The sequence below is a fragment of the Macaca mulatta genome, chromosome 1 (assembly GCF_049350105.2).
Source record: "Macaca mulatta isolate MMU2019108-1 chromosome 1, T2T-MMU8v2.0, whole genome shotgun sequence".
Taxonomy (NCBI): domain Eukaryota; kingdom Metazoa; phylum Chordata; class Mammalia; order Primates; family Cercopithecidae; genus Macaca; species Macaca mulatta.
In genome coordinates, this window is record NC_133406.1 from 165,317,443 (window position 1) to 165,329,851 (window position 12,409).

The 12,409-nt window shown below is 37.8% G+C and overlaps 1 protein-coding gene across 2 annotated transcripts in view; it reads left to right on the forward strand.

Moving 5' to 3' along the window:
• Positions 1-12,409, forward strand: part of SLC44A5 (solute carrier family 44 member 5) — a 521,995-nt gene that overhangs the window by 463,423 nt on the left and 46,163 nt on the right. For both annotated transcript variants that reach the window (XM_077988318.1, XM_077988316.1), the window contains one exon: positions 6,853-6,937. In XM_077988318.1, coding sequence (XP_077844444.1) covers positions 6,853-6,937 — 85 coding nt within the window. The remainder of the gene's footprint in view (positions 1-6,852; positions 6,938-12,409) is intronic.

Genomic DNA, 12,409 nt, shown 5'->3' on the forward strand with positions numbered 1-12,409 from the left:
TTTCTCTAATGACAAGGGATGATGAGCTTTTTTCCATATGTTTGTTGGCTGCATAAATTTCTTCTTTTGAGAAGTGTCTGTTCATATCCTTCACCCACTTTTTGATAGGGTTGTTTTCTTCTTGTAAATGTATTTAAGTTCTTTGTAGATTCTGGATATTAGCCCTTTGTCAGATGGGTAGATTGCAAAAATGTTCTCCCATTCTGTAGGTTGCCTATTCACTCTGATGATAGCTTCTTTTGCTGTGCAAAAGTTCTTTAGTTTAATTATATCCCATTTGTCAATGCGTCAATCTCGATCTCACTGGGAGCTGCAGACCAGAGCTGTTCCTATTGGGCCATCTTGCTAGCCGCCTTGCTATTTCTTCTTAGACCTCAGGGAGGGGTGCAAGGCCCAGTAGAAGTTTCTCTTTGGAGCAATACTATTATGCAGTCTCCAGGCAATTTTCTATGTTAGTCTCAGGGCCTGAGTGGGTCAACGGGCTCGCCCATGGCTAGAATTGCAGGAGTTTGTGTTTGGAATGTGGACCGCTAGGGGTCTCTCACCGTTTTCCTGCATTGGAAAGCCTCTCTAGGTTCCCAGCTGATCCTGGCTGAGCATGCCTTCTCTCTTCACTCTCCTTCTATGCCTTAGGTCTTTCCTGTCACTTTACTGTTGAATTCTAGCATTCTCGCTTAGGTGATCTATTCAAAGTGTGATTATATACTTGTTATTTTGGTTCTTCTTTGTAGTGAAGGTGGATACTATATGCCTCTCGTCAGCCATTTTGAAGTGCCTCCCATTTAAGCCTTGCATTCAATTCAGCAGCCATGTGAAGCAATAACAACTTAGTTTTCAATCCACTGACCTCTGACAAAATGGCAAGGGTGTCTTACAAATTTCTTTGATTGAACTTACTACTAGTGTCCACACACAATTTGGTTTAATGTTTAAAATTTGATTCAAAATAATATATGCATGTGAAAACAAACAAAATAGTAATGAAGAGTTTATAATAAAAGCAATGGTCTCTCATCCTAGGACTCCTCACCCACACTTTCCTTTTGCTGGGACAATCTCTTCTCTGTCTGGTTTTAGTTCTTCTGGCAGTTTGTTTTTACAGAACTTTAAATAATAAGCTTATTTTATTTCGTGCTTGTTAAGTTTAGATAATATTCACTGACAGACTGCTAAGGGAAATGAAGATTTCCAACTCATATACATTATCCTTTTTACTGATCCCTTTCACCCATGTTTGGTAGTTAAATTACTACTTTTAGATTTCCTTGTGGTTACTTTTATGACTTTAAATAGTATGCAATACCTCTACTTCTTGTTCTACTAACTTTCGTCAGTGTCTCAGCTCATCTTTATGTAAGAGGATATTATCCCTCCTACCCTTCCGTCCACCTTTTCCCTTTCACCTTTTACTTTCTGGAAATACATTTTCTGCAAATACCATTTTACATGATCAAATTTGTCACCATTTATGTTCAGTTCTGGAACTTCAACAGAATCTGGCATGTTCTATTGGTAGGTTGGTTCCAGAATTTGAAAATGATTTTAAAAACTTTTGCTTTGTCATAACTGTGCAAACCGTATTCACTGTCAGGCCATTGCTTTCTTATTTGTACTATGTCCTTGATATCAAAGCCAAATCTCACACTTCATTAGCAGCGTAGGATCATCTCACATTTCAGTTTGCTTCAACATAGTGACTTCCTAGCATAATTTTTTCTTTGCCCACAAGGTTTTTCTTGGATAGTCTTCATCAGGACAATGTGTTTTTCTGCCGTCTCAATCATACTGTTTTTCAGAGGCCCCCCCTTTTCTCTGAAGATCTACCTTGCAGAGCTGCTATCCTTTTCCTTTACTCAGGACCTGGTAAATTGTAGGCCTATTGCATAGCTTTAATTCTGGGGCTTCTCTACCTTGTTAAATTGTCTTTTTCTAGAGTTATCAGCTTTGTGAAACAAAAGTACAGAACGCCCGGTTAACTTAATTTCATACAAATAATAATTTTTAGTATAAGTATGTGAATTTATTGTTTCCTATATCCCAAGGCTGCCTCTCTTTCTGTTGACCCTCCTGTTTTCATGGAGAATATTCTCAGTTACATTCCTAAGAAAAGAAAGCATAAGAAGTAAACTTGCTGAGTTCCTGAGTCTTTTTTGTCTCTTCGTCTTTTCTTTTCTCTTTTTATATTTGATTGATGGTATAGCTGTAGAAGTGTAGCTTGAAAAACAATTCCCTTCAGAAATGTGAAGACATTGCTCCATTATTTTTGGCATCCAACATGTCTAATGCCAGTATAATTCACATATATCATGATAAGTTTTTTCCTTTTAGAGAGTACTTAAAATCATTTCTTTATTCTTAGTGGTCTGAAATCTCACAATTTGATAGAGCCCTTTTTAATTCTTTCTTTGAGTCCTTAGTAAGTCCCTTAATCCTGAAGAACTATGACTCTCGTCAGCTCTGGACAATTTTCTTTTGTTATTTCTTTGTGATTTTTATCCCTTCCATTTTTTCAGTTGTCTTTCTGGAACTATTGGTCATACCTTAGATCTCCTGGATTAGTCTCAGTGCCTCTTCTTTTTTTCCTTTTATTTTTTATCTCTGACTTTTTGTTCTGTATTTTAGAATTTCTTAATTTTTTCCAGCTCTTCTTTTGATTTTTTTTTATTTTGGCAATTCTATTTTAATCTTTATAAGCCCTTCTTGTTCTCCAATTATTCTTTTACAATAACATCACATTTTCATTTTATGAATAATCTGCTTAAATTTCTCTAAATATATTAGAAGTTTTAAAGTTCCCTCCTGTGTCCTTAATTATTTTAATAATTTAATTTTTCTTTGTTTAGTTTTTCTCTTTTATATTTTTATTCCTAATATATGCCTGATGCTACATAATTATCCATTACTAAAGAAAAAAGGACTGGGTGGTTTGGGTGGATTTGCTTTGCTGCTGTGTTAGTCGGTCATCTTACCAAAGAGGCCTCTGCACCATGTGGGGTGACAGGGCTGTGCTGACTGTCATATGCCATTACAGCATAAATTGGTAGGAAGCTGGATGTCAGGCACTGGCTTTCAAAATGCCATAAAACAAGCTTGTGCAACCCACGGCTCACAGGCTCCATGTGGCCCAGCATGGCGTTCAGTACAGCCCAACACAAAAATAATAAACTTTCTTAAAATATTATGAGGTTTTTTTTTTTTTTTTTTTTTTTTTTGCAATTTTAGTTTTAGCTCATCAGCTATTTTCTGGAAGCTGGAATTCTAAGCATAGAGGTCTGGGAGAAAGACAGTGGTTCTGATTTGCACTGAAAATCTGTATAGAAACTTTCAATTAATCTCTCTGCTCTGGCTACATTTCTCACTCTCAACTCAGTCTAGCATGTTTCATGATTTCTAACAGGCAAATTCTGTCCCACCCTCCCTGAACCCCTGTATGGTGCATTCATTGTTCAGCACACTTCAGTATTCATCTCATGTTCCAAATATTGCTGAACTCTCCTATACAATTGTGAGCAAATCACATCATCCACATTCTTAGCTTGTATGTTGAGGTTTATTCATTTATTGGTACTTTTACTATTTTATTCCGATGAGTCTCAGGAAAGAAGAGAGATAGGCTTAAGTGCCTGGTACATCATCTTGAACTAGTGGTTTGCTATTGTTTCTATTTTATTTCTTGGTAGAAATATAATTTAAGTTAAATTATGAGTTACTTCCTCAATTACTTCCACAGAATTGCTCAGCTGCAATCACCATCATCTACTTTGCACGTAAAAAATATGAGGTCAGGCCGGGCATGGTGGCACATGCCTGTAATCCCAGCACTTTGCGAGGCCGAGGCAGGCAAATCACCTGAGGTCAGGAGTTCAAGACCAGCCTGGCCAACATGGCAAAACCACGTCTCTACTAAAAGGACAAAAATTAGCCAGGCATGGTGGTAGGCTATCTACTCAGGAGGCTGAGTAGATATTCCATCTACTCAGGAGGCTGAAGCAGGAGAATTGCTTGAACCCTGGAGGTGGAGGTTGCAGTGAGCCGAGATCATGCCACCGCACTCTAGCCTGGGGGACAAGAGTGAGACACCATCTCCAAAAAAAAAAAAAAATGTGGTCCACTGAAATTTGAGAATATCAAAGGCTGTGGTAAAATGACTGTAGATTTGTGCTGAAATACTAAGGACGATTCTAAGAGTTACTTGAAAACCTTTGAGAAAAATATTTTCAAAAACTTATTATGGAATTGATCTCATTCATTCTAAAACATCTGATAAGTGTCTATAGTGGGCCAAGTATGAGGTTAAGTTCTGGCAACGTAGGGATGTAAAGATGAATAAGGTATAAACCTTACCCTTGAGGATAATATAATCTGGTGAATAACTTGAGTTTATATAGCAGTTTGCAGTTTATAAATCAATTTTACCACTGGTGAACTCTTGGCACTTACTAATATACTATTCACAGTTTTAACTACTCCCAAGGGACCCCAGTGATCCATGATATGTATAATTTACTCATTTGCTTAAGTACAAATTTGAATCACATGCACTGTGAGACTGTGTGGATGATGTTGTTGCTTTGGGTGGCGAAATAGCCAAGCTAACACTTAGAGATCTCAAAGTAGTAGCCTTGTACATATTGTGTATGAATTTATAACCAGCTTCTTCAGCCATTTGAATTTAGTGGAATACAAACTTAGAATGGGTTTATTTTTCTCATATCATTGCCTTTAACAGTGCTCCTTCAGATCTCGCTTCTCACTTTGATATTTCGGGCAGATTACATAGTTTTCAGACACTTTCTGTTGTTAAAAGTTCAGTGTAGTCCAATTTAAGATTTCAGTTTCATTTCTTCCAATCCCCAAGCTCAGGTTTGACTCTGCCAAAGAACTTGAAGTGAGAGAGAGAGAGGACCTGGCCTTCTATTACCCGTCTCCTCTCTTCCTTTTTGGTTCTAGCTTATTCAATATGCTGTGAGGGGTAGAAGAAGAAAAGGGACGATGTGTTTTACTTTCCTAGCTACTGCCCCTTCTTACTAAAGAAAAAAGAACTGGAATGTTTCTGTGGACTTGCTTTGCTGTTGTTTTTGTCACTGTGGCTAGGACATAACTGACCAGCCATCAACACTCACTAGGGCAGGCATCCAAGGGCTGGCTCTCTCATGGGGTGCAGGTGGACGTTTTCTGGGGCAGTCCTCACTGAATAGTTCTTTGATGTAAGTGATCAGCTTTGGTTTGCCCTCCTCCAAACCCTTTCAGCTCCATCCCTGGTGATTCACCTCCACAGTGTCTTAATGTCAGGTGAGGTACCACCAGGGAGGCTGAAGCCCGTTTATTGATTCCATATCCTACTATGATGGGCTGTTTTACTGCTGCCCTCTTTCTGCCTCATTGACTTTTTTTTCAATTCTCTTGTGGTCTATTTGGGTCTCATTTCTCCCTGCTCAAATGGGCATGGAAGACTGACTAGCTGGTCTGCCACATAAGAGGTGTTCAATTAGAAAATGAGATGTTGGTCTACCCCTCTTACTGCACCTTCAGTCTCTATGACAGATTCTCTTAGAACCCTCTATAACTGGGAATTTGGAAGAAACAACTTGTCCTCTCCTCAGTGGGGATGGTAGGGAAAGTTCTATTAACTGCAGTCATTGGTTGTATCCTGCCAACTCCACTGTCTCTGATCCACCTCCCTCCCCACAATATTGGCTTATGTAGAGAGGAGTAGGAACCAGGTAGAAGTGATTAAAAGACCTAGCCCCAGTCTCTTGTGGAAGACTTTCTTTATCCTTAGATTTGGATCCTACTTACTGATTTTGAGTTGGTAGGAAAAGTATTGCTCAACAGCCCATTACATTTTGTGCTATGCATGTAGTCACATTAATTTACTGGGGAGTTGACAAAGAGTTAGGAAACATTTTTCCTGAATATTTAGGGCTGTGTTTCTTAAGATATGGTTTACAGAACACTATATCTGAATCCACTGGGGAACTTAGGGGAAAACATACTAATTCCTGGGTCCCATATCTAGATATTTGGACTCTTGAGGTTTGGGAAAGAGTCAGGAATCAAAATTTTGAACAAACACTTCAGGTTTTACTTGTGCATGCTGAAGTTGGGCAACCACTTGTCTTAAGTCCACCGTGCATTATCTTAGGCCCTCCCAACACCTCTGTGAAGTAGGTAGGAATAGTATTATCTTCATTTTACTGATGAGAAAATTGAGATTCAAAAGAGAACCATGGCTTGCTAAATGGTAGAATAATATACCACTCAAAACTAATGATAATGAATATCAACCTGCTTCATTATTCTGGCACTGGCTATAATTTTCAGCAAAGAGAAAGTATCACTTAATTCATTTATGTTTTTTCAGATTACCAAAGTAATGTATATTTATTTTGGGAAATCCATAAAAGCACAAAAATTAAGCAATATAATCCCAGCATTCAGGTGTAATAATTTGTTTCTTCATGTTATACCTGTTTTTATAAATTAAAATCAAATCATATGTTAATATTCTTTAGTAACCTGCTTCCTAAAATTGACGTATTGTAAATTTCACCATCCATTAGATATGTTCTTTAGCATTATTTTCAATGACAATGTAATGTTCTACTTTATGGGTATGCAAATCTATTTAACCAATCTCCTGTTGATGGATAGTTTGATTATTTCAACTTTTTACTATTAGAAAAAAAGACATTTTAAAAGTTAGGTACTTAAGGGTGAGGGGGAATATATTTCAGCTGTCTATAGATAATGAAGCCAATTTTTAAAGGTTATTTATCAAAAGTGTTCAGGGACTGATGATGTGGAACATTTCCATGGTCACTAAAAAGATTGTGTTTTCTTTCTTAACAGGAACAAGACCATTTTGTTTTACTTTAACCTGTTACGCTGTACCAGTCCCTCCGTGTTGCTAAACCTACAGTGCCCTACCACACAGGTAAGGCAAAAGGTGCCTCACTGGTGGTGTCAGCCATTCTGAACATTCTTGGATAAAAGAATTCAGAAATTCCATTTGAGTTCTCTGTGTGTGTGCATGGGCGGGGGGTTAATTATGAATTTCTAGAAGATGGGAAGACATAAGTGTGAGCTTATATTTGTTTATATATAATCAAAACTAAGCAGAAATTAATCATTTTAGGATCACTTAGGAAGCTTAATGATTGTCTTGTCCAACCACTTACTTTTATAAACATTTGCAGCCCAGAGAAATGGAGTTTTTATCAAGATCAACATTGTATTAGGAAAAGTAAAGCTAGCTACTATAACTAATGAATCCAAGTTTTTCAGTGACTTCACACAATAACATTTATTTTTTGACCATATAACAATACAAGGCAGGTGTTTGTGGTCAGTAGGTACTCTCCTCTGGGCTCCTTCCATCTTAAGGGTGGTTTAAGCACTTAAGGGTGGCTCTGCTATTCCCTAAATCCTCCCCATCATCTGCATCCAGCAATGAAAAGGACACAGTAAGGATGAATAAAACACTCCTGCTCCTAAAAGCCTTGGATAAGAAGTTTCACACATTGCATTTCCACTCATATGCCACAAACACAAACTGGTTATAAGTGGTCACATCCCTCAAAGACCTAAAGACAGAAATACCATTTGACCCAGCAATCCCATTACTGGGTATATACCCAAGGGAATATAAATCATCCTACTAAAAAGATGCATGCACATGTGTGTTCACTGCAGCACTATTCACAATAGCAAAATCATGGAATCAGCCTAAATGCCCATCAGTGATAGATTGGATAAAGAAAATGTGGTACATATACACCATGGAATACTATGCAGCCATTAAAAAAGAGCAAGGTCACATCCCTTGCAAAGACATGGATGGAGCTGGAGGTCATTATCCTTAGAAAACTAAAACAGGAACAGAAAATCAAATGCCACACATTCTCACTTATAAGTGAGAGCTAAATGATGAGAACATATGGACACAAAGAGGGGAACAACAGACATGGGAGCCTATCAGAAGATGAAGGGTGGGAGGAGAAAGAAGGTCAGGAAAAACAACTAATGGATACTAAGCTTAATACCTGGGTAATAAAATAATCTGTTCAACAAAACTCTATGACACAAGTTTACCTATGTAACAAACCTGCACGTGTACCTCTGAACTTAAAATAAAAGTTTTTAAAAAAGAAATTTACGTTTCTAATCCCACAAACAAAAAAAAATAGGTCACACCCAGATTCAAGGAGGAAGGAATTGAGCAATATAGCTATGAGCTGAGCTGCCTTTTCTATACCATGGAACAAATGGAACAAGAGACACAAACCTCAATAAATACTTAAGTGTATACCTCTCTGGCCTCCAGAACACTCTTCTTCTTCCCAAAGGAGAACCCAGAGTCCCATGTAGCACTGCCTTTAACTCAAAGTCCAGAATCTACAGATGATGTATCGTTTTCTTTATCAAGTCTTGACACTACATGTACAATAGGTAACAAAGACAGAAAAATTAGAATTATAAACTCCCATTTAAAAGAAGGAGTGATAAATACACAGCAGTTTCTGGATTGTGGCAATGGATAACAGTCTTTTTTTCCACCTGGATTGTGTTCTCTGAGAAGAATATTCCCTGTCCATTCCTTCCTATAGCCCTTTGTTTGGCCATCTGGGAGGCGATTTTCTGTCCTTTAGCCTCCAGGCCACACCATTGCTGAGTACTGGGAAGTATACTGTCTTGAGGCCCATATTGCTTTGAAGCTCACTTTCAGGTGTGTGAGTTTCATATCACAAATATTATTTTAACAGTGAAAGGCTTCTTAAGGCTACCTCATGATTTTTTTTAGCATTACAGTTACCATGAAAACTTAGTAGACTTCTGATTTTTTGCTGCTTCTTGGTTCCATGTGCCGGTAACTATACCCAAAGCTGATCCCTAGGATTAGTTTGTAAATCTGCTTTATTTCTTTGCTTCCTAATCTCCCTCAAAGACTTTTGAAATCTTACTTCTGCTGAGACTAAAGCGCACTTGGGATGTTGGTATCTTAGTTCTGTGACCACTTCTACCCAGTTCCCCCAGGGCAAACCTTTGACCTTTCCAGTATTAATAATTGCTACCCTTTGTAATCTCAATTTCTCTGATCATCTCAATTCCTCTGACATTGCAACTCCAATAATTCTTTTGCCTTACTGGGACCTACAAACCACTGATCTTAACCCATCCAAAGTATCGCTCAGCTCCCTCATATTTGCATCTCCTACCTTACCTGACTTAGATTCCACAGTCTCTCAGTGAAATCACTCCCGTATACACATTCTTAATTCCATTGTCCCCTTTCACTTAGTTGTAAGTCCCTGGCAAAACCTGACTATAGAGATAGCTTTCAGCCTGCTCCATGCCTGAATCCAGGCAGCTGTGTGTTCTTGGAGAAAAACGTACAACAGTCATTTAAATTCAGGACCTAACTTCAAGTGGGCCATTAATGCTGTCTCAACCATTCTACAGACCCTTGTCCATTCTATAGCTTACTGCCTTAGAAAACAATTTCACACCTTTTCTTCTCACCTGGAACCTCCAAGATGTCTTTCCCAATCTCCATGCCAGCCTCTGACTTTGTTTCCTGTCTCACTGAGCAAGTAGAAGCATTCAGAAGACAACTTTTAAAATTTCCCTCTCTGACATCCATTTGCCTACCTGTCTTCATCTATGTCATATACTCATTCTGCCTTCCTTCTAGTTCCCCGTGGGTGAACTGGTTGTGCTTCTAAGACCAGCCCGTCCATTTGTGCATTAAATCTCATCCTCTTGCATAATTAAGCACATCACTTCAGAAATGTTGTTTTTTTATTATCATTTTTTCCTTCTCTACTAAATTGTCTCCATCAATATACAAAGTATATGGCTTGATCATTAATCCTCTTCAAGTATTTCTGCAAATGTTACCTTCTTAGTGAGGCTTCCTCGACTACTTACTCAAAACTATAATTCCACCCAGCCATTCCTCTCTGTCTCTAGTATCCTTTCTATCCTTATTTACTTAACATCTTATACCATCTTATTCATTACCACTTATTACCATCTGACAGCAAACATTTTACTCATTTGTTATTTGTTTCCTGTCTCCCCCTAGTAGAAAACAAATTGCTTAAGGGCAAGAATTTTTATCTGGTTTGTTCACTACGGTTATTTCTTTCATCTTAAAAAATTTTCCCCTTGATCCCACATCCCCCTCCAGCTACTGGTCCATATCTCTGTGCCTCTTTTTTTTTTTTTTTTTTTCAAAACTCCTCAAAAGAATAGTCCACATTTATCTATCTAAATCCTTTCCTCTCACTCTCATTGAAGCTTTTATCCCTACTTCAATTTCCCCTAAACAATACCATCAACCTCAACATTATTAAGCTAATGGTTAGTATTAAATCCACATTTACTTGATCTAACAATAGTATTTAATCAATCCCTCCTCCTTAAAATACATTTTTCACCTGGTTTCCAGCGCACAACATTCTTCTATATTTCTTCCCAACTCTCTGGCTACTCCCTATCAGTCTCCTTTGATGAGTTATATTAATCTTTCCAACATCTTTTAAACACTGCATTTCCCTCCCACAAGAAGCTTAGTCCTTTTCTAAGTCTGTATTTACTTCTTTGATGATCTCACCTAGTCTCATAGGTTTAACACCATCTACTTGCTGACCCCTCAAATTTACATCTCCAAATAAATCTGCTCCCTGAGCTCCAGACCTTTCTATCCAACCACCCGTGCAATATTTCTACATGGATATTTGGTTGACATCTCAAATTTACCATGTCCACAACTGAATTCCTAATCTCTGACTTTATCCCTAAAATTTTTCCCCACTCCAACGTCTTCCCTGTCTCAATTAATGCCAGCTCCAAATACCTTGATTTCTACCTTATCCTTGATTTCCCTCTCTCTCATACCCATGTTTGAGCTCTCCTTAGGTCTCCCTCCAAAATGTACCCTGAGCCAAACTATTTCTCACCACCTCTTCTCTAGTTCAAGGAGCCGTCATCTCTTTTTTAGATTAGTTCAAGGATCTCCTGACTGATCTTTCTGTTTCTGTCCTTGTTCCCTTACCCTTTGCAGTCTCTTTTCCACCCAGTAGCCAGTGTGGTCCTATTAAATATAAGTCTGATTATGTCTCTTCTTTGCTTAAATGCCCCAATAGCTTCTCAAGTTACTCATATGAAAAGCCAAAGTCCTAACAATGGCCTGTAAGATCCTTCACTGTCCAACGCACTCTCTGACCACACATCCTATCCTACTCCCTTTGCTCATTGTACTTGGGTCATACTGGCCATTTGTTGTATTAATACTTGAAAGGATTCAGGAACTCTCCTGCCTCAGAGACTTAGACTTTGCTGTTCTTCTTACATAGAGAATTATTTCTCCAGATGACTGTATGTCTTGATCATTCATCCTGTTCAAGAATTTCTGCAAATGTTACCTTCTTAGTGAGGCTTCTTTGACTACCTCTTTAAAATTAGAATCCCACCCAGCCACTCCTTTCTCTCTGTGTAGCCTCCTTTACAGCCTTATTTATTTATCATCTTATACCATCTTACTTACTACTGTTTATTACCATCTTATGACGAACATTTTACTTATTTATTGTTATCTGTCTCCCCCTACTGGAAGACAAATTGCTTGAGAGCAAGGCTTTTTATGTGTTGTTCACTACTACTTCTGTCTTTAGTGCCTGGAATAGGCACAGAATGGGGGATCAGTAAATATTTATTAAATGAATAAACAAATGACTGAACAAATGAAAGAATGAGTATCTTCCTAATTCTAGTTAATAATTTTTCCACTATAATCTACAAATCTATCATTCCTATGATAAAACACAATATACTTGCATATTATGCTTTTTTGTTGTTTCATAAATGAGTTACTAGATCATCTTTTCTTCATAACAAATGTAGTGTTTTAACCTTCAATGTAATTCACTCTTCCAACCACCAAATTCCAATTTGTAATTGAGTGTTAAGACTATCCAAATTAAATATAAAAATAGTAATACCGAACTTGATGCAAAGTGCCCTTTGTGGTGCACAGAGAATCAGAACTGAGTCAGAATTAGCTCATTATTACCTGAGTCATTATTAGCTGCTAATAATGCAGACTTGCATTTAGTCTTCAAGACAGTGGTGCATATACTGATCTGAGCCATATTTTTATGCACTATGTTTTTGTTAACTGCCAGCATGGTCCAGACATGTGTCACGAGTAGTTAAAGGACAGACTGTGATCAATTAGAACATCCAACCTCAATGTGACCTTCATTTTGACTAATTATATGTTGATTACTACTAATCAGCACCCTATTTGAAGTGAACAAATTGGTCTGATGGAGAAAGTAAAGTGCAGTTGTGTTGTTTTTTAACAGCTCATTTGTGTCTAGAATGAGATTTGATGTGATTCTCC